The 27,792-nt window shown below is 36.7% G+C and overlaps 2 protein-coding genes across 7 annotated transcripts; one reads left to right on the forward strand and one right to left on the reverse strand.

Annotated features, from left to right (window-relative positions):
• Positions 1–1,332: 1,332 nt before the first annotated feature.
• LOC125246596 (zinc finger protein 32-like) lies at positions 1,333–10,022 on the forward strand. Its single transcript, XM_048157573.1, has 2 exons — positions 1,333–1,384; positions 6,881–10,022. The coding sequence occupies exons 1-2, from the start codon at positions 1,354–1,356 to the stop codon at positions 7,318–7,320; spliced, it is 471 nt and encodes a 156-aa protein (XP_048013530.1). The 5' UTR covers positions 1,333–1,353; the 3' UTR covers positions 7,321–10,022.
• A 2,469-nt stretch (positions 10,023–12,491) lies between these two features.
• LOC125246554 lies at positions 12,492–26,226 on the reverse strand. Of its 6 annotated transcripts, XM_048157499.1 has the most exons (15): positions 25,655–26,226; positions 23,769–23,823; positions 23,537–23,669; positions 23,304–23,454; positions 23,098–23,207; positions 21,333–22,258; positions 19,762–19,943; positions 18,558–19,551; positions 18,410–18,481; positions 18,137–18,276; positions 17,913–18,050; positions 15,545–15,693; positions 14,623–14,740; positions 14,396–14,509; positions 12,492–13,493 (listed from the first exon to the last, which is right to left on the reverse strand). In XM_048157499.1, the coding sequence occupies exons 2-14, from the start codon at positions 23,800–23,802 to the stop codon at positions 14,399–14,401; spliced, it is 3,258 nt and encodes a 1,085-aa protein (XP_048013456.1). In that variant the 5' UTR covers positions 23,803–23,823; positions 25,655–26,226; the 3' UTR covers positions 12,492–13,493; positions 14,396–14,398. The 6 variants fall into 6 exon arrangements, with proteins under 6 accessions (XP_048013456.1, XP_048013457.1, XP_048013455.1 ...); XM_048157500.1 differs by lacking the exon at positions 14,396–14,509; XM_048157498.1 differs by having other exon boundaries at positions 12,495–14,509.
• Between the last annotated feature and the right edge of the window lie 1,566 nt (positions 26,227–27,792).

Genomic DNA, 27,792 nt, shown 5'->3' on the forward strand with positions numbered 1-27,792 from the left:
GTTTATTTACATTTTAATGTAACATTGTAATTGTTTATCTAACTGTAATGAACAGTATTTGTGTGAGTAAAGCTCATATCCACTGATGAGAAAGAGTAAACATGCGTCTCATTTCTCTCTCTATACATCATAAATCAGTTTATCATGAACACGAGTTCAGTCTCTGGAGAGTTATGATGAACTTTTCAACTCCGAGTCAATTGAATCACACACTTTGAGAAATGATTCAGTGAATCACGACACGTGCTGCTCGAACAGTGAACATGAACGAGAACTACAAACACTAAGTAATCATTTAAATATACTCAGCAAAAAAAGAAACGTCCTCTGACTTTCAACTGTTTTTACTTTCAGTAAACTTAATGTGTAAATATTTGTATGAACACTAAAAGAGTCAACACCATAAGACAAACTAAAAATGTTTGACAATGTGTCCCTGAATGAAGGGAGGCTCAAAATCAAAAGTACCAGTCAGTATCTGGTGTGGCCACCAGCTGCTTGAAGTACTGCAGTGCATCTCCTCCTCATGGACTGGACCAGATTTGTCAGTTCTTGCTGTGAGATGTTACCCCACTCTTCCACCAAGGCACCTGCAAGTTCCTGGACATTTCTGTGGGGAATGGCCCTAGCCCTCACCCTGCGATCCAACAGGTCCCAGACGTGCTCAACACGTGGTCTTCCACTGCGAGGATGATCAGCTGTCCTTCCTGTCTCCCTGTAGCGCTGTCTCAGGCGTCTCACAGTGCGGACATGGCAAGTTATTGCCCTAGCCACATCAGCAGTCCTCATGCCTCCCTGCAGCATGCCTAATGCACGTTCACGCAGATGAGCAGGGACCCTGGGCATCTTTCTTTGGGTGTTTTTCACAGTCGGTAGACAAGTCTCTTTAGTGTCCTGCGTTTTTAGAACTGTGACCTTAAATGCCTACTTTTTGTAAGCTGTTAAGGTCTTAACGACAATTCCACAGGTGCATGTTAATTAATTGATTATGGTTAATTGAACATGCATGGAAAACATTGTTTAAACCCTTTACAATGAAGACCTGTAAAGTTATTTGGATTTTTACAACATTATTGTTGAAATGCACAGTCCTGAAAAAGGGACGTTTCTTTTTTTGCTGAGTATATAATCTATAATTCATTAAATACAAAATGTAGATCATAAACGTCTAAATATGAAGTGTTTAATTTACAGCGTTAGTTTTGAGTGTTTTTTAACCGGTGAAGACTATTAACTCTTGTTATTCTTTTCTTACAGATGGCGTTTATTAAAGAGGAGACTGAAGACATGAAGATAATTATTAAAGAGGAGACTGAAGACATGAAGATAATTATTAAAGATGAGACTGAAGACATGAAGATTGAAGATATTGAGGAACAAACAGGTTGGTTTTATTCTCATCATTTTATTGATCCTAAAATGTCCAGCTCTACAGAAATAGAGAATATTTTCTACAACATAAAACCAAACATCTACTTCTGAATAGAGAACAATGAAAAACAAAAAAACTTTGAGCATCTTAATGCTCAAAAGTGCTTTTACATTTTAACATACCTGAACATAAACAGCAGTAATTGAACATTAAATCAAGCAAAACAATTATTTTATAAATAATAATTTAATGTGTGTGTGTCATATGGAGGAAAGTCAGCAGGGCAAGTGTGTAAAACATTTTGAACAGAGTGAATTCAGTGAACTGATAATATTTGATGAAACCAGTGAAAATATTCACCTTGAAATTTGTGGTTTGGTGTAGTTTGGAAATCAATAAGCGCTGACAGATGAAATGGTGTGAAAATTACATGTTGTGACAAAATGACCATGGTTGTCGTTTTAATGTTCTGTAAAAGTTCTGATACAAACTGAAATAAGTTCAGTTAAACTAACAAATTAAATCAGCAGCACTGGATTTGTGTGAATAAACATTAAAGGGAAAGTTGACCCTAAAATGAAAATTCTGTTGTCGTCCCAAACCCGTATGAGTTTCTTACTTCTGCTGAACACAAAAGAAGATATTTTGAAGAATCTTGACCAAACATTGACTTCCTCAGTAGAAGAAAAGTACTGGAGGTCAATGGAAACCGTAAGCTGTCTGATTACCAACATTCTCCAAAATTTGTGTTCAACAGAAGAACTTGTACAAGTTTGGAAAAACATAATGATGAGTAGATGACAGAATTTTCATTACTAACCCATTAATATTGCAAGCCAAAAGTCACAATTTTGATTGTAAGTGCCAAATAAATACAAAGTCGGACATGGGTCATTGTTATGTGCTCATAAATATAAATTTATGTGTAACTCCTAAATGCAATGAGATTCAATGAGATTTTACCAAGCTTGACACACTGTATGTATGGGCTCACTGTGAGGACACATAAAAAAAATTGGTGGTGCTATAATTAAACAAAACATGAAATTTGCTTTTTCTACAGTACTGTTGTACCTTGAGACTCAAAAAAACGTCACTGCAAAATGACCAAAAATGATCTAAAGCCGTGACTCTGCAATGGTTTTGCATATTGACACCACTCTGTGTCATTGTTATGCCAAACTGACCACATCAATTAACTGACAGTGTCACCTACTGGTCAAACACAAACGGCAATTTAATTGGTTATTTTATTTTAAGATGACGCTTACATTGTAATCACTCAAAGAAGAGCTGAGTAATTTTAAAGGATTAGTTCACTTCAGAATTAAATTTTCCTGATAATTTTAACTACATATATTTACTATAGAGCTATGGTTGAGGTTTGGTTTAATTTCATAATTAAGCATTATTAACTCATTACTATAATGTGTAACTACATCACTTTAAATGTGATTTGAATAGGATTTCAAACCACACATGAATGTAGCTTGAAATGGATTTGTATAAATTGCATTTCATGTGATTTATTATTATTTTTTTTTTTTTTTGCAGTTCACACTTGCTAAATCAGATTTCAATCAGATATGCACAAAAATCAGATTTGGACTGACGGTGTGAACGTAGCCCAAGACTTTGTTGATGTGAAATTACGAACAGATTTTTTGATATCTCGATTGCTGTTGCCATGCCACCGGATTTAAAAATGAAAATTGTGTCATTTATTACTCACCCTCATGCCGTCCCACACCCGCAAGACCTTCGTTAATCTTCAGAACACAAATGAAGATATTTTAGTTGAAATCCGATGGCTCAGTGAGGCCTGCACAGGGAGCAATGACACTTCCTCTCTCAAGGTCCATAAAGGTACTACAAACATATTTGTTTTTGGAGCGCCAAAAAAACAAAACAAAATATTTCAAAATATTTAAAAGATTTCAAACCACTGCTTCAGGAAGCTTCGGATCATAAATGAATCAGTGTATCAAATCTGCTGTTTGTAGCGCCAAAGCCACATGATTTCAGCCGTTGGCAGTTTGACACACGATCCAAATCATGATTCAGTACAACAGAGCTGTTGCAAACATATCCACAGGGCTATGATCAGATGCTTTCTTTATGCTGCCACCGCTGTCATTTTTTGTTGTCTGTTTATTTTGTTATTGAGAGAAAAACGTGCAGTACTTATCACATTCTATCAAATGCCTCTCAGGAGTGCGGATGGCATTGGCAGATTCAGTGAGTTTCCCGAGTTTTGGATTATATAACATGGTCTATTTTGCAAACAGCTGACTCTTGTCAATCTGATGCTAAAGCCCCGGGTATACTTCACTTTCCGTGCCCGGTCGTGTCCGCACATCCTTCAAAGTATACTAAATGGATGCGGATGCGTGCAGATGACCGAGTTCGACACATGCGCAATACAAATTTTTTCTATACTCTTTACCAGACTTGTTTCATCAATGGGACATTCGTTGGGCAGGATCAGAGAAGAAAAATAGTGCATCCACCATTGCAACATAGTTCAGAAGATACACCAAGATAACAGGAATCAAAAATGATGGAGAAGGCATGCCTCTTGAGTTTACTCTTCTTGTTTTTGAATCGCTCTTTACTCATTCTTCTTTGACTGCACATTGTGCTCAGTACTGTGCGTATTGTCACTTAGTGGACTCTTCTTTCCTGCTTGCGCTGTTGCATGAGCAGTATGAGGGCCGAAGTATACCCGGGGCTTAACGCTATTGATGCACCTAGCGCTTCTCCGGCTATGCGTCAGTTTACGTTCTGAGATAACGCTGACATCTGGCGGTTGGGTTTATAAGCACAATAGCACAATTTGACTTGCTGTGGAACAAATAATAGATTAATAAGACCAAAGATTGCCCGTTTTATGTACTCAAATTGAATTATGTCTCATGCTTAACCACTATAAGAGCCAGCGGTAAATCCCCGAACCACTGCCCGAGATGAAGCTGTTCTCGGCTCTTACACGACCCCTGAATGGCCGCTGATGCCCTGGAGCTCGCATCTCTCAAAAACATCTAAATTAATTGTAAAATAGGTGCTATTATTAAATATAAGTCACATATATAATATGTGTGTGTATACACACACATATTATATATATATATATATATATATATATATATATATATATATATATATATATATATATATATATATAAAATATGTATGGATTATGCAGGCCGTCAGCAGCTAGGAATTAAGTCCTACCATGATGTACAGGGTACAACAGGCCATATTTTATTCCTTTAGCCCTTAGTTTCTCCCGTGGACCGTCAAGCAGTTTGCGTTGGGAAGACACCTCTGCTGGAAAGTCCGGAAATATACTGATATGACTCCCATCAAAACAGAGAGCGGGCTTTGGTTACGGGCGAGCCGCAGTATCTTAGTCTTAATTGTATCATGATGTATCCTGGCAATCATAACTTGCGGTCTGTTGTTCACAATGGGGCCAATGCGGTGAGCTCTGTCAACCTTTGTCACGCGGAAAATTATCTTCTCCCGATAGTGAAGGCAATAGGCCAGAGACAAATTGTGTGGGGTTGCCCTTCTCGATGTTCTCACAAAGACCAGCTATCTTGATAATTTGTCAATGAGATCTGGCCTCTAAACCTGTTACCTTGGACTTCAGAGGCGCATTCTTTTTTGATAAACTTGCTAGAGTGCCCTCCACTGTGTCGGCTGATGAGGACGAGCCTTTTTGACAGTTTTTGACTTTTTTTAGATTTATTCATCATTAGCATGTTAATTATGTTGAGTGATCAAATTTAGCAAGAGCAACAAAGTTGGAAATGATTCATTTCAACAAGTGTGACGGAGCTAATTGAAAACACGTCCTACTCCATGTGCTGCTCTCCAGCGCCCCCTATCATCATTCTTTCTGAAGTATTTCTACACCTCTGAGGCTCTTTTTTTGGTGCCATCGGAAAATTCTATCAGTTACGTACGTGAGGTTCAGTTTTGGTACGAGTACGTGTACAAGTATATGAGTGTGGCATATATTCAAGCATTTAAAAAAGTCCTTTTATAGTTTATTTTATAAAAAACTGACAACTAAGTACAGGTCGGCTCCATAGCAGATTTCAAGCAATCAAGATCTTAGAGAGTTACATGTAAAGTACTAGACAGATTCTGCTAGTATTGGACATTTACAAGTAACAGTATAACTGTAAAATGTAAGTTTTGTGCTGAGGAAAGCACATCTCATAAGCATTAATTGTTTTTTTTTTTTTAAGTTGCCAGCCATCACCATCATTTTTGATTATTATTACAAAACTTTAATGACCCCAGAAGATTTTGTTGTATGAATAGCTGAACATGCAATATGTCAAGAAAAATAACACAGATGATTGCGTTAGTTTGCATGTACTTGATCAAAGCTTTTATCGCTTCTTCCTGCTGCTGCTTCTTCTGTGTTTTGATCTGGAGGTTTTGTACTGATTCAGATAAGTAAAAGCACCCCTACCATATACCAGGAAAATTCTGTCAATGGTGGGAAAGTGTTGTGTCCTAAATTATTCTCAAAATGTGTCTTGAAACCGAAATTAAGGGTGTACTCGCACTAGGCGATCGAAAACGTGTGAGCACTTTTGACCCTCAAAGTCTAGTTTATTTGGCTAGTGTGATTGCTCCGTACCATGCCCTGGCCCGCTTGAAGAGATTAGGCTCTGTACGGCTGTAGTGAGATCGCTAACCGTGCCGCAGTACAGAACAGCTACTACTTTTGTGTGTGCTATGTCTGACATCATTACAATGACAAATATCTACTATTACTAATAGAATAGTTCACTTTTAAATTAACTTAATTAATTCAAGTGTATTTAGGTTTATAACAGGTCTGGTTCTCGCCTTATTGGTGAACAGGAATAGTAGTCTGCAAATTTCTCTATCAATGCCAGCTCTCCTCTAACAAGCTGATGATCTTCACCAGATGTAAAAAATACAGGAAATGTGCAGTGGTGGGTCCCTTTGGACCAGGTTTGAAAACCACTGGTGTATTGAGTATAAGATCTATAGACGGGATGGGCAACTCTGGTCCTGGAGAGTTTAGCTCCATCCTTTATCAAATACACCTGCAAAATTTAACCCAACCCCAAAATTTAACCCTTATTCTTGAGGACTGCTTGAAAATTACAGGCACATGTATTTAAATAGAGATAAAAGTTAACTCTGCAGGTCCTCCAGGACCAAAGCTGCCCATCCCTGATCCATAGGGTAGATCAGGGGTGTCCAACCCTGCTCCTGGAGAGTTACCGTCTTACAGACTTCAGTCCCAACCCTGCTCCAACACACCTGCTGTAATTATCAAGGAACCTTGAACATCCTGATTAGCTGGTTCAGGTGTGTTTGATTGGAGTTGGACCTGAAATCTGCAGGATGGTAGCTCTCCAGGAGCAGGTTTGGACACCCCTGGTATAGATCATACATGTTGTTGGTTTTGATGCTTTAAATGTCTAAATTGTTTTATGTCTATTTTTGCCCTAGACCTAACGGCACTGGCTAGCCATGAACTTAATGAAAGGGAAGAAGAGAAAGAACATAATGATAAACATGATTTCATGACTGGGGAAAGGTCGACGCTGACTAAAAAGACTTCCTCACGAAAAAGAGTTCAAAAGACAGAAACTAAAAGATATTTCACCTGCCAACAGTGTGGAAAGAGTTTTGATCGACATAAAAACCTTCAAGTCCATATGAGAATTCACACTGGAGAGAAACCTTTTTCTTGCCAGCAATGTGGAAAGAGTTTCATTCAAAAAGGACACCTTAAAGTCCACATGAGAATTCACACTGTAGAGAGCCCATTCGCCTGTATACAGTGTGGACAGAGTTTCAGTGAAAAAGCAAACCTTATAGTCCACATTAGATCTCACACTGAAGAAAAGCCTTACACCTGCCAACAATGTGAAAAAAGGTTTCAGTAAGAAAGGAAACCTTGACATCCACATGAGAGTTCACACTGGAGAAAAGCCTCACACCTGTCAAGAGTGTGGAAAGAGTTTCAGTCATAAAGGAGGCCTTAAGCGACACATGAGAATTCACACTGGAGAAAAGCCTTACACCTGTACTATGTGCGGGAATGGCTTTTCACGGCAACAAATCCTTTCCATCTGCTCATACACTCTAGTTACCAGGCAGATTTTCTAATATCAGGTTTCACAGAGCAAGGGGACTTAAAGGCACAATTAATGATAATGAGTTCATACAAATATGCCACCAACTCATTCATATTTTCTTTTATGGGGATTTTGCATAGGGGTTACAGTTACATTACATGTATTGCAAAATACATAGGCCTAATGTTTTGAGGACCAAGTTTGTAGTCAAAGTATGGGCAGGCCATAGTCAATGTAAATCATATTGTTGGTGTTTCGTCTGTACCAGTGAATGTGCCATAACTGTTTATCCGCCGTCATCGGTGGCCCTGCTTGCTTATTAGCCTGCGCGTTCACGGCAGGCTCCGTTGTGATGGGGAGGAGCTGTGGAGGGAGGGCTGTAGCGCAGCAGAGAGCAAGGGGGAGTGACCTGTGAGTTGTGCTTGTTCAAATTTTCAGGCTAAGTCAACGTTTTCTAAAAACTCCCTACTGCAGCTTTAAATAATAAAACAAAAAAAATCAAAGGATGTCACAATGTTTCTGTGTCATCAGTAATGTCAGTGTGTAAAGCAGAGTGCATGGTTGGAAATGTAATGTAATGTTGAGGCATAAATACAGAAAACAAATCAAACAAAACATAAAGTCCAAAACCAAACAAAGTCCAAAGCCAAAGTTCCCAAAGCTCTCCTTGGCTCGACTGTAGATCTCTTTTTAAAGGAGCGCCTGAAGCACTGGTCACAGGTGAATCCAATAGACTGCTAATTTGTGGGAACAGGTACCAAGCAGCAATACCCGAGACCAACAGCAGAGGTCGTCACACCTGGTACCATGCAAAATCCACAGGCCTGCTTTTGTGACCAAGGGCACATGAATGTCTACTGGAGAGGTGAGACACACTCAGTCTGTGGCCAGGCTCAGGGTGCATGTTGAATGCCTGATCCGGCAGGTGAAGTAACACAAGTTGTTTGACACAGTCATCCCCTTGTCCATTTCTGGTAGCATTAATCAACTTGCATTGTCATGTCTTCTCATTAACTACCAGAATGGGGCCACTTGTCAAGGCATGGGCCCAGTGAGTCTACACAGTGTCATTCTTGTCTGTCTTTATTATTTGGCACATTGAATTGTAAATATAGTCTGGAAACTGTCTAATTTTCTTACTATGATGGCCTATTTTTTTGCTTGCCTTTACTACTGAAGTTCAGAAGCACATCATGATTCTGTTCACGCATGGAGATGAACTGGAGGATCTGAAACAGGCATTGATGAACATCTGAATGTGGAGGATGATTTTACTGTTTCAGTATTAAAGGTAAATCAGACATTCAGGTACAAGAACTACTACAGAAGATCGAAGGAATGATGATGGGAAATGGTTTTTCTCCAGTGTGGATCCTAAAGTAAAAATCTTCTCACACTCAAAGCACATGTACTCTCTCACACCAGTGTGTATTTTCTCATGTTTATTTAAATAATACAGCAGTGAAAAACTTTTTCCACACACAGAACATGAATGTGGCTTCTCCTTTGTATGAACTCTCAGATGTTTCTTCAGGTTTGATGCCCAGAGAAACGTTTTGCCGCATTCATTACATGCGAACTGCTTCTCTTCTTCTTGTTGTGAAACTCTCCCCACATTGATCACATGTGTGTGACTTCTCTCCAGTGTGAACTTTCATATGACTCTTAAGATATCCTTTTTGTGTGAAGCTCTTCCCACACTGATCACATGTGAACGGCTTCTCTCCTGTATGAACTCTCATGTGAAGCTCAAGATATTGTTTGGTTGATAAACTCTTTCCACACTGAGTGCAGATTGTAGATTTCTTGTCTCTTTTTCTTTAAAAAAGTCTTTTTAGTCTTTGAGTGACTCAAAGGTTTCTCTCCAGGTTTGTCATGATGTTTCTCCTCCACTTCACTCAGTTCTTCACTCTCCTCACTCTCTTCCATCAACTCTGAAATTACAAAAAAAGTTAATTTTCAGTATATTAAAGTAATTCAAAATGAGGATTATGAAGTGAAAGAACATAAAAGTGAATCTTCATGTACTGAAGTAGACAACGGCTATGAAATATTCTGATAACTTTGATGCCTTTTTATATATTTATTATATGTCCCTGAAACAATTATTATATTTAAAACATTATAGACAAATCACTGTTGTGTTTGTCTGTAGTGTACTGTTTCTGTAGTAAGAACTATTAAATAACTTCTACATTTTATGAAAAATACAACTTTATCAGTAACTATAAATCAGATTTTGTTTGTCAAGCTTACAACCCTGTCAGCCATTCTGGAAAGTGAATTTACTTGATACAGTTTGGTGTTTACTGATATTACTGTTTTTTCTTTTGAAACAAGTCTAAAATTTTGGTCACATTATTGCAAATTTTGAACCAGATTTAAAATAAATGTAAAATAATCTGTATTTTTACCTGATGTTGACAATCAATATGAACATTTTTCAAATCTCACTTTACTGACCATTTGTTGAATATTAGATGAACTGCATATCTAAATGTGTTGTTGAATCTTTCCAACATGAATGTTGTTCAGCATCATGAATGAATGAAGAATAAACACCAACCTCTTTGTTCTTCAGTATCTTCAGTGTGTTTCATTCTGCAGGTTCTGGATCACTCATGTTCTCACTGTCCTCCTTAATAAACTCAGTCTTTACTGGTTTCAGCTCTTCCTGATGGTCGTCTGATGGGAATATCCCAGCATTTATTGATGCATTCCAGTGGGAGGAGCTTCACTGATGATGAATCCCAGTGTGGGAGGAGCTGATCTGCCAAAATAAAAAATATATCAGTTACGGGGTTTGTTTTATATATATAAATGATAACAGAATATAATGTAGCAAAATTATTCCAAATATGGATAATGGTAAGAAAAACAGTTAAAAGCACAAAGACAAAAATAATTGTTCATATTTGAGGTCCACAAATCCCCTCAGTCTGTTGACAGCAATGAAATGAGCTTTAAGTGTCAATTCACAGCAGATCTGAAGACATCAGCATAATAAATGAGGTGAAAACAGGAACTATTGACATGAAATAAAGAGTGTTTTCAGCAGTTTCTCTGTTAATATTGATGTTGAAAAATGTACCCAAATTTACCCCAAAAAAGGGTAAATATTGATAATATTGATATTCATCTCATTCTGAGTGTTTGCTGTTAGAAACTGTAATACCTGTAGGGAAGGACCTTACGTCATTTATTAGCTCAATTTAATTGTTACAGGGAATAAGAATTGAATCAACTGTAATTGATTCACTGTAAATGATTCAGAATTAATATTTAACCCTTCATCAATTATTCGTCCAGCGAAAATTGAGGTTAAAGTATTTTACCAATTCTGGATAAAATATTATTCTGTGGCCAACAGTAACAACATTTTATTATGATTATTATGATTATAATTATTATATTATTATAAGCAAGAGGTAACTTGATCTTTAAGTTTAAGGCAGTAATTTGATACACAGCACAAGAAACTCGTATATGTGAAAATCAAAACAAGCTTTATTGACTACTTCTAATGATTACAGGAAACTAAGGCTAAACACACACACACAAACATTCACGGAGTTGATATGAGTTATGAAGAAAGTCCCAAATACTAACTAACATCGCAACCTGAGGAAAATCACAAAAGCAGAGCTTTGGCTTGATTCTTTAGGTTTAAAGGAGCTTTACCAGTTTCCAGCAAGAGAGAGAAGTCTGCTTGTACCTGCGTTTGCTCTGGGCTCAGACTAAATACTTGGGGTTTCGAGTCTGACGACAGCACGAGGGCGTGGCTTGTTCGCAAGGTCAAGGAGCATGCGCCGTTTACATGCTCCCGGAAGACCGCAAACTTCAATAGTAATCGCGCAGAAGCCCTCGTTGTTTGTTTAATTTTTACTCAGTTGAAACAAGAATGATATTACTGTGTTAAACGTTGAAAAAAAAGCTAATTTGGCATTTGGGAATAATGTTTTATAATACTGTAAAATCACGTGACACTGTTGCTTGGTGTCAAGGGCACATACAGTGAAAAGTTTGGAAAAATCACTATTTTTTTAATGTTTTTGAACGAAGTCTCTTATGCTAATTAAGGCTGCATTTATTTCATAATAAATACAGAATAAACAATAATATTGTGAAATATTATTACAATTTAAAATTGTGGTTTTCTATGTTAATATACTTTAAAATATAATTCATATCAGTATATCATTCTAATATGCTAATTTATTATCAATGTTGGAAACAGTTGTGTTGCTTAATATTTTTTTGGAACCTGTGATACATTTTTCAGGATTCATTGATGAATAAAAGGTTAAAAAGAACAGCATTTATTCATAATATAAATATTTTCTAACAATATAAATCTTTACTATCACTTTTTATCAATTTAACACATCCGTGCTGAATAAAAGTATTAATTTATTAAAAAAAAATATTTTTTTAAACTTTATTCATCAAAGAATCCTGAAAATGTCTCACAGGTTATAAAATAATATTAAGCAGCACAACTGTTAAATCATCATATCAGAATGATTTCTGAAAGATCATGTGTCACTGAAGACTGCAGTAATGATGCTGAAAAATCATCTTTACCATCACAGGAATAAATTATATTTTAAAGTATAGTAAAATAGAAAACCATAATTTTAAATTGTAATAATATTTCACAATGTTATTGGTTTTTCTGTATTTATTATGAAATAAATGCAGCCTTAATGAGCATAAGAGACAAAGTCAAAGTAGTTTCCAAAGACACACACACACACACACACACACACACACACACACATATATATATATTATATATATATATACATATATACATACATACACACATATATATATATATATATATATATATATATATATATATATATATATATATATATATATAGAAAGAGAGAGAGAGAGAGAGAGAGAGAGACTTGCTTAAAGACATAGTTTACCCAAAAAATGAAAATTTAAACACCTTTAAACCTGTGACTTTATTTCTTCTGTTGAACAAGAATGCTGGTAACCCATTTTCTCGTGTTCAACAAAAGAAACTCTTACACAGGTTTAGAACAACTTGAGGGTGATTAAATGACAATTTTATATTTGGGTGAACTATCCCTTTAACACAGCTTACATTTTTTATAGTGTAATTTGAGATCAATTGTATTTCACTGGTGTGATGTCTTCAAATGACAGTGTAATAAATCTTAACTATATTACCATTTTATTTCTAAAAAGGACTGTTTATTCAAAAGTAAAAGTTTATATAAAGCAGTTAAATGTGTCAATTACATCTATTAGCTTAGGAGGCATTTATAGATGTTTAAATAAAATGTTAAACATGCACTCTTCACTGGTCTCTCACACAAATTCATAGTACAAAATAATACATGGTGTTCAGTAACATATCTAAAGGTAATCAAGTTTACACAATTTGCATGTTAATACAAACACAAGAGCATTTTGTGTGGTTAAATTGTTATTTGGAATGCAATTCATTTATATGCACCCAGAGAACAAACTCAATGAAACTTAAGTAACCCTCTGTTATTCCTGGAACACAAAACTAACTGTTACGACCCCGATGGTGATGAATCAAAGGATAAAGGGTTGTAACATTAAACTTGGGAGGAGACACATACACAAATATGTCATAACCAGGTGATGTGTACAAGGAAAGGACACAAGTCTGAATAAGCAAATGATTTATTTACAATATGCAAGGGTATGAAAATAGCATGAGAAGGGAAAAAATATGTTTAAAATGAAGAAATAGAAATAAGAATATATACCATTTACACATATGCAAAAAAGTTATAACACATTACAAATGAGTAACAAATTGGAAGGTCCCTAGAAAACACAGATAGAGGCTATAACACAACAGAAGGCCTTGCGAGTTGCGTCTTGACTCCAATTTTATGCCACGGTACAGCAAACACATTGGAGACTGGGTCAATGACGAAACAGGAAACACAGGGTCAGGTGCAGTGACACTATGAAAGTGAAAGTAAAAAGTAGGAAAAGCACTCAAGGGCAGAAAAGAACAAATATTAAAGGGTTAGTTCACCCAAAAATGAAATTTCTCTCATTAATTATAAAGACAGTTGTAATGACAGTGCAGCGCTTTCAGGTTCTACATCAGTTCTTCACATTAGCAACACAACGCATGTGTGATAATGAGGCAGACCAATAATGAGCCGGCGTTCTGGCGTAGAACCCGGAAACACTGCTCTGTCTCTACAACATATACAGAGTAGGAGACTGACAGGTAAGAGAAGAAATTAAATAAAGTCATTATTTTTGTTTCATATCATTAAGGTTGAACCACTGTAGTCATGTTGACTATTTTAGTTTTTATGTCTATTATGTTTTTACTTCTTCTCTGGACCTCAGGGATGCAAACAGGTAAGGGGAAAAAAGTTAGAAAATTAGGGCAGGGGCATGCTCCAAACAGATTTTCAAAACTGTAATTTTACTCGCGCACACAAAAAAATTGTTGCAACATTTCACCAAAATCAAGATTGAATAGGCTACATTTAGTCAAAACCTCATGTTATAAAAAGATGAAGTGCTATGGCTATTTAAGACAATATTGGCTGATTAGAGCTAAACTGTTTGCCCTCTCTCTCCTTTCACTGTTGCCACATCTCAGACCTCAAAAGTTTCCACATCTCAGACCCCCCACCCACAAAAACACATTAGATCTATGCAAATCCCATAAGTGACCTATTTTGATCTCAAAAAGGTGAGTTGTCACTGAAAGGTGAGGAGTTTGCAACAATGAATGTGGTAATTATGTAGCTTTCTCTTGGGAATAGGAAACCTCTCAGATTTGATCAAAAATATCATAAATAGAGTAATTAATGACAGAATTTTCATTTTTGGGTGAACTAACCCTTTAACATAATGCATTTTGTTTGAGCTTGTGGTACACAAACTTCCTCATTTCCACTGCATGGCGTTGTGTCAGCTGGCTTGGACTGATGCCTCTCGTCAGGGCAAGAGCATTCTGGACAGATAAATGAAAAATATTTAATGTCATATTAAAGTCCATTTATGTATTCAAAAGAAAATGTTGCACAAAGAAACAAGTTGTGGCTATGAAGCTTTGTGATGCCTTACCAGTAGAACAAAAGCCCCACAACTGCTGGAATCGTTTTGTGGTGCAGAGCAGAGACCACCATATTCCCAGAATCCTCCCAATTCATTAGTATGACTGTACCTCACAGCCATATACCTTCTGAGAAAATAAGTGGAATGCATTCAATTATTTACAAGGTTAAATTGAGTATTTCTAATGTTTCCATAATTTGGCCTAGTTCAACTTTAGATTACATCTAAGGGTGCTTTCACACTGGCAGTTCAATTCTAAACAGAGCACTGGTCGCATGAAAAATTGATAATGTGAAATCTGTCATAAGACCCTGGAGCACACTAGGGTACTGAACCTGACACTACCTGTACGAGGTGGTCTGAGCTCAGAGAGTTCTGTAGCACTGGAACTAATCACTGTAGGACTAATCCATTGAATTGGCTCTTTCACTCTCTCTCCTCTCCACCTACAGCTGGTGTGTGGTGAGCGCACTGGCGCCGTTGTACTGTGGCTGCCGTCGCATCATCCAAGTGGATGCTGCACACTGGTGGTGGATGAGGAGAGACCCCTGATATGATTGTAAAGCGCTTTGGGTGTACAGTAGTACATATGAAAGCGCTATATAAATGCCTCATTCATTCATCTATTCATTCATTCATAATCTATGGTATGATTCATGTGAATATGAAAGCAACTCAGGTTCGCATTTGTACAGGAAGTAAAGTAACTTGGGCATGTGTTTTTTAGCCGATGACGACACACACAGACCTCAACAAACGTGCCCAATGCGAAAGCCCTTAAAAGATCAATATGATGGCCGATAAACAAGCAGAACTTAATTCTGTTGGAGTGAAGAGTAAAATATGTACAATATGACACTACAACATACTATGATTAAAAGAAAAACATGTACAGTAACATTACTCAATTTGTAAAAATTCTACATCTTACCTCCACATATCAACATACATGACATGGTTTCCTAACTTTGAGTCCAGTATTGATACTTCCATATTCGGAACATCAGCTACCAGAAGAATCCAGTGATTGTTGCTCAAATGGATTGGAAGGAAAATCCACTTCATTTGGGAGAATGCCACCTTAAAATAAAAGACAACAAGAAAAAAAAAGTGGCATACTGTTGAGATAACATTCAATTTCTTTCTATGCAACCCACTACAATGTGAATATGCAATTAAACTTTCATGCTAGGAGACTAAATGTCTCTCCTCAGCCACAGTGTCTCACAAATGTCTCTATGGTTGCAAGGCACGCTCCCTGTGAATGCAGGGGGTCACAACCATATCATTGTGCCTGCTGCACTCATGGTACGGCAGCAAAGTTCCTTGATTATTACGCCAGAATGAGAATATAGTTTCTAGCCATATCAGCCAAGAAAATTACAACTTTTCATTTTCCATCAGTCTTAGTATACAATGTAACTACAAGAAAGGGTCAAGTTTTAAATAGGAAAAATATCAAAACTCTTTGGTCATTTTTGAGCGAGATGCTAACGGTCTAATCAGATTCAATGATTCAATGATTCAATGAACTATGAACTGTTTAACTCTAGGGGAGTTGGAAAATGAGTCTATTTTTAAAAAAGTGGAATGTTCCTTTAAGTTTTGTAATAAGAAAAAATAAAATGTCTAATATATAATGAATGATTCCACCAAAACAGCTCGTCTGCGTAAAATGGCACATCTTTTTACATTAAAGGGAGGGTTCACCCAAAAATGAAAATTCTGTCATCATATACTCATAGCTTAGCATAGCTTACTCACCCTCATGTTGTTCCAAACACATACATTTCTTTCTTCTGTTGAGCACAAAGGAAGATATTTTGATTAAAGTTTGTAACCAGGCAACTTTGCGGCACCATTGACTTCCATAGCAGGAAAAAAAAAACTACTATGGAAGTCAATGGTGCCCCAAAACTGTTCAGTTTAACACATTCCTTAAAATATCTTCCTTTGTGTTCAAAAGAACAAAGAAATTTATACAGGTTTCATACAACAACAGGCTGAATTAATGATGACAATTTTCATTTTTGGGTGAACTAACCCTTTAATGTAAAAAGATGTGCCATTTTACAAAGACGAGCTGTTTTGGTGGAATCATTCATTCATATAATCGTACAATATACCTTCATATAATATACCTTCATATAATATACCTCAATAATCATATAACTCAAACTCGTTGTGCTCCTCAAACCATTGCTGATCCATTTTTGCTTTGTGTCAGGGAGCATTATCCTGCTGAAAGAGGCCACAGCCTCCAGGGAATACCATTTCCTTAAAAGGGTGTACATGGTCTCAACAATGCTTAGGTAGGTGGTACGTGTCAAAGTAACATCCACATGGATGGCAGGACCCAAGGTTTCCCAGCAGAACATTGCCCAAAGCATCACACTGCCTCCACCGACTTCTTCCCATAGTGCATTCTGGTGCCATGAGTTCCCCAGGTAAGTGACGCACACTCACCCGGCCATCCATGTGATGTAAAAGAAAACATTCTTCCATTGCTCCATGGTCCAGTTCTGATGCTCACGTGTCCACTGTTGGCTCTTCCGGTGGTAGACAGGGGTCAGCATGCAGCTATGCAGCCCCATACTCAACAAACTGATGCACTGTGTATTCTGACACCTTTCTATCAGAACCAGCATTAACTTCTTGAGCAATTTGAACTACAGTAGCTCATCTGTTGGATCAGACCACACGGGCCAGCCTTCACTCCGCACGTGCATCAACGAGCCTTTGTGACGAGGATATTTTGGATATTTTTCTTACACAGACATATTTCTTAGTTTCTGAAGGCCTTTATTAACCCCCCAGATCTGTGTGGAGTACATTTATGGTGGATGGATGCACTTTCTTGAGCCTCAAAGTCAAACTTGTTAATCCCATTCACTGCCATTATAAAGCTTGGATGCGTCAGGATATTTATTAATACAACTCCGACTGTGTTCATCAGAAAGAAGAAAGTCATATACACCTAGGATGGTTTGAGGGTAAGTAAAGCTTGAGATAATTTTTTATTTTAAAGTGTTCAAACCTATGAGATTTTTCTTCTGTTGAGCTAAACGGAGGATAATTTGAAGAATGTTTGTAACTGCTGATGGTAGCCATTGACATCCATAGTAGAAATCAATGGCTACCGTCAGCAGTTACAAACATTCTTCAAAATATCTTCTTTTGTGTTCATCAGAAGAAAGAAACTCATACAGGTTGAGTACTGACAATTTTGTTTTGAGTGAATTATCCCTTTAAACACAGTAACATATAAATATTGTAGGAGTTACATTAGTCATAATCACCTTTTTAAACATCCAGTCATCAAATTGGTCACGTTCCCAAAGCAGAGGCATGTATGTAGAAATATTGAAACAGAAGTTTCCAGTGTTGGCCTCTGTGTTGTTTTCGAGTGTCAACGTGTCCAAGTATGCATTTATCACCTGTGACAAACAGTAAAGAAATTTAGTTTTGAAGACTTTATCAACCCTATTCTTCCCTTTTAACCTATCTTAATACCTAATTCTACCTTATCATTTAACCAGTGAGGATGTTTCAGAGATTTAAAATCCCTGCTCTCTAACATCTGTCCACAGACAGACAACCTAACTCCACTTTCTACCTCAGCAATGTCATACTTGATCAGCTCTGCCAGAAGTGTCTCAGCCTCTGTCAAATAATACCATATTTTAAATTTCACATTGCAATAACACCTTAAATTATTGCCATTACTGTAGTTGCAGTATAATCAATGTATAACTTGAACATACTAATCAATGTATAACTTGAACATACTACTCACCTGGCAAACCTATTGTAGTGCAGTCTGTAAGCAAGTTCTCTTTCGAAGAACCAGACTGGTTCCCTGTGTCACCTACAACATAAAAAATTTGCATTGAATGGTGACTTAACATGGATGCAGAAAGCATTCCTTCCCTTAGTCACCTTACCACTGATTCTTTTCTCAATTCTCCTTTTTTTGGCTTTCACCTTTCCTTTTCTTTTCTGTGGTGGAAGTACACGAAGTTTCAGTTTTATGTCATCTTGGTTACTTAGAAGTGGTAGTAAGTCTTCTTTTGGGACAGAGCATTTCATCTTTCCTGCAAGTTCATGAATGACTGCAGTTGCATTACGTAATAACTCATGATCCATACATATGTATGATAGATCCTGGAGAATTTTTAATTTCTCTCTAAGGGCACACTGTGCAGTGGAAACTTCATTTGCCTCCATGTCTGTCTTCAAGCACTGAATGTCACAACAGTCTATGGCAACAGGATGTACAGTATTTTCCTTACATGTTGGCGCGCTGCCCACAAAGCTATTGGTGCAGACAGTAGTGTCCTTGTCAATCACTTCCTTCACCTCCAAATGTTTTTGACTTGACACAACATCCGAGTCAAGAGTGACATAAGGACTGCTGATGTAATCTGGGCACAATGAGTACCATGAGTTGTCAGTGTGTTTGAAAACAGCAAAAAAATGCTTGCAGGGTAAAAAAGTGGAATTAAAAGATCTGCATTCACATGACGGAAAACGGTCTTTGTCTCCGAGATCCACTGTGTACCATTCACATGAGTGCTCACTCTGGACTTTATAAAGCCCCTTTCTCTGCTCTTGAACCTGTTGGGAGGTACAGTAACAAGCTGCCTCTAGGTTTTTCAGGCAATGTTGCACAAAAGATCTTGGACGGTCCCAGAGGAACTCAGGAACATCACCACTGTATACTCTGTGTTGACTGCTGTACATGTAATTAAGTTTAGCATATGAGAGGAGCTGCTCTGGGATGAATTCAGTAACAATCATTTCAACCAAAGATGATACTGTTTTAGTACCCGAAATCTTCAGGTAAAAGCTCTTCAAGGAGTTGTTCATTGCTTCAATGCCATTGTTTGTGGTTACAGATACATTAAATCCATGAGGGGAGAATCCTCTGCACCACCTCTGGGGAAAAAAATAAATAAAATAATAATCTTTTAAATCTAGTTACAAGTAACAAGCAAAAAAAAGCCTTTCTGATCTCCCTTTACACTACATAAAAAATACCTTTACTGTCATTGTACATAAAAGCACTACAATTAATTATAATTCCCACTGTGACAATGCACAGACATCAAAAAAATATTCTCAAGGTGACACTGTTGTAACCCCTACCTCTTTAATATTGAGCCACCTTTTCTCAACATAGTTTCGAACAGCTGTGTTACTCTTATACAAGACACTGTCCCTGAGCTTACTTATCGCTGCCTCACATGTTTCTCTATCATGTGCAGATGCTACACTACAAAGGAGGCCAAGAAGTTCACTGCGATCCTGATCAGAGAGTTGGTTCTTGCCTGCAACAGGTACATTAAAATGTTACAACTATTACTGTTTAATACACACATAATTTGTAGCGTTGTCCAGTTAAATAAATTAACGTGAATGTTTCCACATGATATCAGTACTTTTCTATTACACACATTTCTTTGTAGGAAAAGTTCTTCATCGTATAACAGCTAAAATTATATGAAAAAAAAAACCAAATGACAAATATATTTGTTCATTTAAAAAAAGTATTATATATATACAGTACAGTCCAAAAGTTTGGAACCACTAAGATTTTTAATGTTTTTAAAAGAAGTTTCGTCTGTTCACCAAGGCTACATTTATTTAATTAAAAATACAGTAAAAACAGTAATATTGTGAAATATTATTACAATTTAAAATAACTGTATACTATTTAAATATATTTGACAAAGTAATTTATTCCTGTGATCAAAGCTGAATTTTCAGCATCATTACTCCAGTCTTCAGTGTCACATGATCCTTCAGAAATCATTCTAATATGCTGATCTGCTGCTCAAGATTTCAGATAAACACTGTTCTTTTGAAATTTCTATTCATCAAATAATCCTGAAAAAAAATATTGTACACAAATATTTTGTACAATTGTACACATTAAATGTTTCTTGAGCAGCAGATCATCATATCAGAATGATTTCTGAAGGATCATGTGACACTGAAGACTGGAGTAATGATGCTGAAAATTCAGCTTTGCCATCACAGGAATAAATTACTTTGTGAAATATATTCAAATAGAAAACAGTTATTTTAAATTGTAATAATATTTCACAATATTACTGTTTTTACTGTATTTTTAATTAAATAAATGTAGCCTTGGTGAGCAGACGAAACTTCTTTTAAGAACATTAAAAATCTTAGTGGTTCCAAACTTTTGTATGTATATATGTATGTATATATGTATGTGTATATATATATATATATATATATATATATATATATATATATATATATATATATAATTTCACTTAGTATTTTGTTTAATATTAATTACTGCAATGTAAATTAAAAAACTAATTTTGTGTGGGGCAAATTATATGCTATATACTTAATGTAGACACATTTGAAATGAGTTGAGATTTGATTTCTGAATTATTTCAGTGCCCAAATAGTGAACTTTGCACTTAGCAGCACAGAAAACAAAATTACTGAATTTGAAAATGTCCTCAAAAATGAGCAACATGTCTGTGACTGTTATCAACACCCCAAAATTAGGGTTACAATTGTTGGTGCCTCAGTTAACTGAGTTATGATATACTGATTTGAAAAAAAGTTATATATATATATATATATATATATATATATATATATATATATATATATATAGGGCTAGACATTCGAAAGAGAGAAAGAGAAAAAGAAAAGAGAAAGAGTATTCTTACTTTCTCTTGTCCAGCGAATCCAGGCTTGCTCTCGATGGAAAGAACACAGGTATTTTTGAGCATGTGGGAAAACCAATTGAAGTGCCTGGTATTCTTGTTCACAATAATCAGTCATGAAATATTTTGGATTCCAGGCATCATTCCATTTTTTTATTAAAGACAAGGCCTCAGAGATCGCCATGGTGGATTCATTTTCACAGATGAACTCTGCAACAGGTTTGTAGCCAACATTTGTCCTGACAACAACTAGAAAAAGTGGCAAGGCATATTTTGTCGTTCGGTATGTGGCGTCCAGGAGAACCATGTCTCCATACCGTTTCAGAAGTCTCTGCTGTTCTTGGGACTGATGCACAAATAAAAATGTGTTCTGAATGGACTCCTTTTCTTCCCTTTTCACACAATCAACATCTTGCGATACTTTATTGTCCATGATTTGGGCTTCTGAGCATTTTCTGAAATAAAAATGTGCACTAGGGTCGTCATCTTTCCATTTCTTGAGCTTTTCTTCCAAATTAAGCTGATCAAGACCAGAGTACCTTCCTGCGACTAAAGACAAATGCACATGATTTTGAATAGTATGGCTAGATGGAAAGTAGCACTGATCATGTGACTTTGGGAGGACACAATCGGAAGCGGAGAGTTCAGTGTTCACAAATTGCCGAAGCACTTTTTTAAGGAAAGGCACAGAAGTAATGCCTAATGACACATACTCTTGAATTTTCTTCTTCACAAGAGGGTGGATATTTCTTGTGTATGCACTTTCTGCCGAAATCTTGTGGTGTTGGTGAGCTGTCTCAAGTGGCAAGTTGATGTGAATAATTTCAGATGACTCTGCTTCATTTTTCTGTAGAGCTGCTTTCAGAGTGTCCATAATCATTTGTTTCCTCACTTTAGAAGCTCCTTTTTCAATGCTGAATTTGTCAAATCTGGAAAAAAAAAGATTTTTTTTTTTTGTAAGAAAAACTACAATCCCAGGCTTCCGGCAACGGCCAAACGCAAGTTTGAGTTTGGCCGAAGAGTGACCTCAGACCCGACGTATGATGTAGGATGTAAGAGTAGCATAGGCTTAGGTGAGAGTAGTGCACCATGTATAATCGTATGTCTTTTAATTTTTTATTTGTTAATATAGTTTTAACTTATTATAAAAACCCTATTCAAGTCAACTTCACTTTTATGTTGTTTTTTTTTTGTCAGATACCATCTTTGATGAACATGTCGAAAATTAGTGCGCAAACAGTAGCTCGGGTAGGTAAAAAAAACACGAGGAGAAGCATCAGAATAATACACCAGCAATCACAGACTATCGCATTCAGATTTCTCAGGACATCCATCGAGTTTGCTAAAAAACGGTAGTTCATTTGCCCTGAAATTTATACTGAGGTTGTGTGAGAAAAACACTGCTAAGGAAACAAAACAAAATGCTGATGAACAACAATGCCATTTTGCCTTGCCTTTAAACAACATATCTCTGACTATCGACACACAAAACTATCATCTATCGGCACATATTAAACCAATTAAACTTTTGTTGACTAAGCCTCTTCTTGTTGACTAACCTTTGGTTGACCCCTAAATAAATTTGAATTCAATGTATTTCTCTTCAAGTTTATACATTAAACCTATCAGTGGGTAAAGAAACATGCTGTTAACTTAATACAGAATAAGTATTTTTGTGTTTTAAAATATTTCTAGAGTAATGCAATTAGGCTATTCAAATATTAAAGGTTTTTTTTCAACCTTATTGTACAGATGCAATGTTGCTTACCTTCTAATGTACCTAATAAAAAGCTTGGCTGTGCAGCCAACTTTTTTGGTTGTTTGAATGTACATTCTCTTTCTTTTGCCAGAATATATATGTTCATCTTCTGAAAAGAGCTGAAATGTATGCAAAAGTATTAATAGAAAAGTATGCTTTGGTAAATTGTGCATTATAGTTTACCTATGAAACAAAAGAAATCCCCTAAATCTTACCTCCTGAGTTTTGCAATTCTTTCGCGGATTGCCATGCTGACAGCAATGAATTATTCTGTTTGTGACAGAAAGTGGTACATCCTCTGACAAATCTTCCACCTGCCAAACCAGACGATGTGGCCCTTTTTCTTTCTTTCTTTTATCATCAGACCTACAATGAAAAGACAAGAAATTATAATAATAATCTTCAGTTCTATAAAAGCAACCAAAACATCTCTTATTGTCATTCTTACCAAACAATGAAAGATGTCAGTGTTTCTCTCTTGTGGCATTCTAGTACAGTGCTGAGGTCAGATTTATTGGTGACGAAACCAGACACTGTGTTTTCTGTGATGTTCAGCACTTTAAAACAATCAGGGAGCCATTCTGTTCCAAAAAATTTAGGAAGATGGTCTGTAAGGAAGGACTAAGGGAGAACATTGTGCATTTGAATAGACTTTTGAACTTTAAATATTATAAGCTTACCTAGAGTATTTCTGGTCTGGTCTGCCTCTGCCATTATGCACAGGAAACAGAGGACCTAAAAAAATGTATGAAATGAAATGTGAAAACAGATTCTTCTTATATCATATATTGTATGTGCACTTCAATGCGTGATGTCTCAGTCTAGATGCTTGGTGTCTCAGTCTAGATGCTTGGTGTCTCAGTCTAGATGCTTGGTGTCTCAGTCTAGATGCTTGGTGTCTCAGGTTAGATGCTTGGTGTCTCAGTCTAGATGCTTGGTGTCTCAGGTTAGATGCTTGGTGTCTCAGGTTAGATGCTTGGTGTCTCAGGTTAGATGCTTGGTGTCTCAGTCTAGATGCTTGGTGTCTCAGGTTAGATGCTTGGTGTCTCAGTCTAGATGCTTGGTGTCTCAGGTTAGATGCTTGGTGTCTCAGGTTAGATGCTTGGTGTCTCAGGTTAGATGCTTGGTGTCTCAGTCTAGATGCTTGGTGTCTCAGGTTAGATGCTTGGTGTCTCAGTCTAGATGCTTGGTGTCTCAGTCTAGATGCTTGGTGTCTCAGTCTAGATGCTTGGTGTCTCAGTCTAGATGCTTGGTGTCTCAGGTTAGATGCTTGGTGTCTCAGTCTAGATGCTTGGTGTCTCAGGTTAGATGCTTGGTGTCTCAGGTTAGATGCTTGGTGTCTCAGGTTAGATGCTTGGTGTCTCAGTCTAGATGCTTGGTGTCTCAGGTTAGATGCTTGGTGTCTCAGTCTAGATGCTTGGTGTCTCAGGTTAGATGCTTGGTGTCTCAGGTTAGATGTTTTCTAATATATTATTATTATTTTTTTTTTTTATTATTATTATTTATTATTATTATTATAGCCTTTATAAATTTGAATTATTGAAAACTCGGTTGAAGTGCATATACAATATGATATAAGAATAATCTGTTTTCACATTAATAGATTTTTTTTTAATTTTTTTAGGTCCTGTTTCCTGTGCATAATGGCAGAGGCAGACCAGACCAGAAATACTATATGTGTATATCATATATCATATCATATCATATAATATCATATTAGAGTATTATATCTTATAATATATAATTTGAAGTTCAAAAGTCTATTCAAATGCACAATGTTCTCCCCTAGTCTTTCCTTACAGACCATCTTCCTAAGTCTTCTGGCACAGAATGGCTCCCTGATTGTTTTAAAGTGCTGAACATCTAAAAAACAGTGTCTGGCTTCGTCACCAATAAATCTGACCTCATCACTGAACTAGAATGCCACAAGAGAGAAACACTGACTTCTTTCATCAACCTGAGACACCAAGCATTTGGACTGAGACACCAAGCATCTAACCTGAGACACCAAGCATTTGGACTGAGACACCAAGCATCTAGACTGAGACACCAAGCATCTAGACTGAGACACCAAGCATTTGGACTGAGACACCAAGCATTTGGACTGAGACACCAAGCATTTGGACTGAGACACCAAGCATCTAACCTGAGACACCAAGCATTTGGACTGAGACACCAAGCATTTGGACTGAGACACCAAGCATCTAACCTGAGACACCAAGCATCTAGACTGAGACACCAAGCATTTGGACTGAGACACCAAGCATTTGGACTGAGACACCAAGCATCTAACCTGAGACATCAAGCATTTGGACTGAGACACCACGCAACATATAAAACATTACCAACTGTCAATATGTAATAACGTTTCGGTATACAGTTAAAATGAGTAACGTTAAAACAGCTGACACTTAACATATAATCGCTGAAACACCAAACTACAGACAGTGTTTGAATCCTGTGAGCCATAATTAGGACGTTCACTCGACAAATTAACTTTGTAAGTAATTATTTAATGACATTTGACCGTTCATGTTTGGAAAAAAAAAGAGAATATTAAACAAACCTTTAAAATAACCTAGATCGACGTTTTTTTCTCTGGAGCTGTTTTTCTTTTACTGTCTATGGTTTTTCGCGGTCTTCCGGGAGCATGTAAACGGCGCATGCTCCTTGACCTTGCGAACAAGCCACGCCCTCGTGCTGTCGTCAGACTCGAAACCCCAAGTATCTGCGACTCGCGTGCAGCGGAGTCCCGTTCTGGATTGGCTGTCTTTCAGGTGACGTCTTCTCGGGAAAGCCCTTCGTGGGTGCGCGGAAGCTTTAAAGTTGTTGCGCTGTTCTGAGCAGTTTTCTTCTTTGGAGACTTTGGTCAGATGTTTCACAGAGTGTTTTGGAGTCTGGATGTGACGGCTGACGAATGATCAGCGGCGCAGCTTGTAGTTGAAGTCGGGTGTTAGATGGAAAATCAGCCCCGGTCAAGGATCAGTTCTCAATGACCCATGCGACTTTTCCGCCGTGGTCAAAGTAGCGGTGCTTCGGCTACCGGGTTTCAACTCCGACCTTGACTTCTGACCGATTTCTGACTGATTTCTTTTCTTCCAGCTTCTGACATTAGCTTGTTCGGACAGCATAGTTTTAAGGGAGCGATCCTCCAATGAGCCGTTGCTACGGAGATTAGACACGCCTCGTCTATTGTCTATTGATCACATCGCGTGATATCTGCAGAACATTCTCCTGTTTGATTAACAACTTTATAAAGTTTCTTAATATTTTCCTGATACCGAATTTCAATGTTTCATTCACACAGAATTACAGAGAATTATAAACTCTGTATTTAGAGCTCAAAACATGACACACTTCTTACACACATATTACTAGACTGACCTAATTAAAAACAATGATTATAAGAGAAAGAAGATGCATACAGGAATACAAGGGTATTTCCCAGAATTGGGGCCTATTTCTGTCCACAGGGTGCAATTTTATTAAAAACGAATTAAATCTAATAAATTTTAGCACCACTAATTAGTATAAACAAAAACAAGCCTAGACGTTTTTTATGGCTGCTCTTACTAATGATTTTAACACATTTTATTGGTGTTTTGTGGTACATTATCTGTGTTTTGGTGTTGTCCGCCACCAGAGTTTTCACATGTCAAGCCATATGTCAAACATTATTTATCACAAATTAATAAATAAAAATATGCATATGAATTAAATGTTACCTGAACTAATAAACTACATGCACAGATTAAGCATATATATGCATTTTGTACTTTATTTTGCTTCATTTCTACCTGTCTCATGGTTTAGCCGTCATTACCAACACGCTCTGCATAAAGGCACTTTCCTACTTTTTTTTCATCAAAAGTTTATTTGGTAGCCATGGCAACCTAATTTCACAGTGGAGCACATGGATTTCAAGCTGCAAGACTGATGTCTTGATGTCCAGAAAAGTAAGTAAATCTACTCTTTATTCTTTGTGTTGGGCATGTACACTTTTTATGCGTCATTACCATATGTGTTGTATTTCTGTATTTTTAAACATTTTTGGATTATTTTTATCACTTTAATAGTTTAAATGGTGTACATTACATGTAGAAAGCTAGCTACACTTGCTAAGTCATCATCTTTGCTAATAAGGCTAGTTTTTTTACAAAAGTGTCATTACCAGCACAGTCATTACCAGCACATTACAGCTTGTGCTGGTAATGACAGGTTGTGGTGGTGATGACTGCAGATACATTAAACATACTGTTCTTTAAAGAAATTGTTGAATATGTTATCTTAAATTAATTAATATTTACCAATTAAAAGTCACTATATTTTAAATTAAGTAATGCATTTGTTTTTAGAATACTAAACTAATTCATTATAATTGTTGTGTTTAGGTGTGAAATGGCTCCAAAACCAGCTGCCCAAAGGTCCAAATCTTACAGAAAACATCTGAAAGATGATCCTGAGAAATATGCAGAGTGAGAAAGAGATATCGTAGAAGATAAACTTTGAAATCCATTTCCCTATTGAGCATGCAAGAACACAGACATGAAAAAAAAAAGCAATGGAAAGTTAATCAACAAAGGAAGAGAGCTAAGGACAGAGAAAAAAGAGAAATAGAAAATTATCTTTCAATGAGTAATTGTTACGGGTGCTGTTGCAGGAGAGATGAGGCGAGAACGGATATCCACAAATGATGGGTTTTAT

Source organism: Megalobrama amblycephala, linkage group LG15 (assembly GCF_018812025.1).
Source record: "Megalobrama amblycephala isolate DHTTF-2021 linkage group LG15, ASM1881202v1, whole genome shotgun sequence".
Classification (NCBI taxonomy): domain Eukaryota; kingdom Metazoa; phylum Chordata; class Actinopteri; order Cypriniformes; family Xenocyprididae; genus Megalobrama; species Megalobrama amblycephala.

Excerpts from the sequence above, each read along its gene's own strand:
- LOC125246596 (XM_048157573.1), top strand. The coding sequence starts at position 1,354 with ATGAAGATTGAAGATATTGAGGAACAAACAG. Across the intron at positions 1,385-6,880 it reads AGATATTGAGGAACAAACAG|ACCTAACGGCACTGGCTAGC; the intron begins GTTGGTTTTATT and ends TTTTTGCCCTAG.
- LOC125246554 (XM_048157499.1), bottom strand. The coding sequence starts at position 23,802 with ATGGCAGAGGCAGACCAGACCAGAAATACTCTAG. Across the intron at positions 23,208-23,303 it reads AGAATTGCAAAACTCAGGAG|CTCTTTTCAGAAGATGAACA; the intron begins GTAAGATTTAGG and ends CATACATTTCAG. Across the intron at positions 14,741-15,544 it reads ATGTATGTTGATATGTGGAG|AAGGTATATGGCTGTGAGGT; the intron begins GTAAGATGTAGA and ends TTATTTTCTCAG.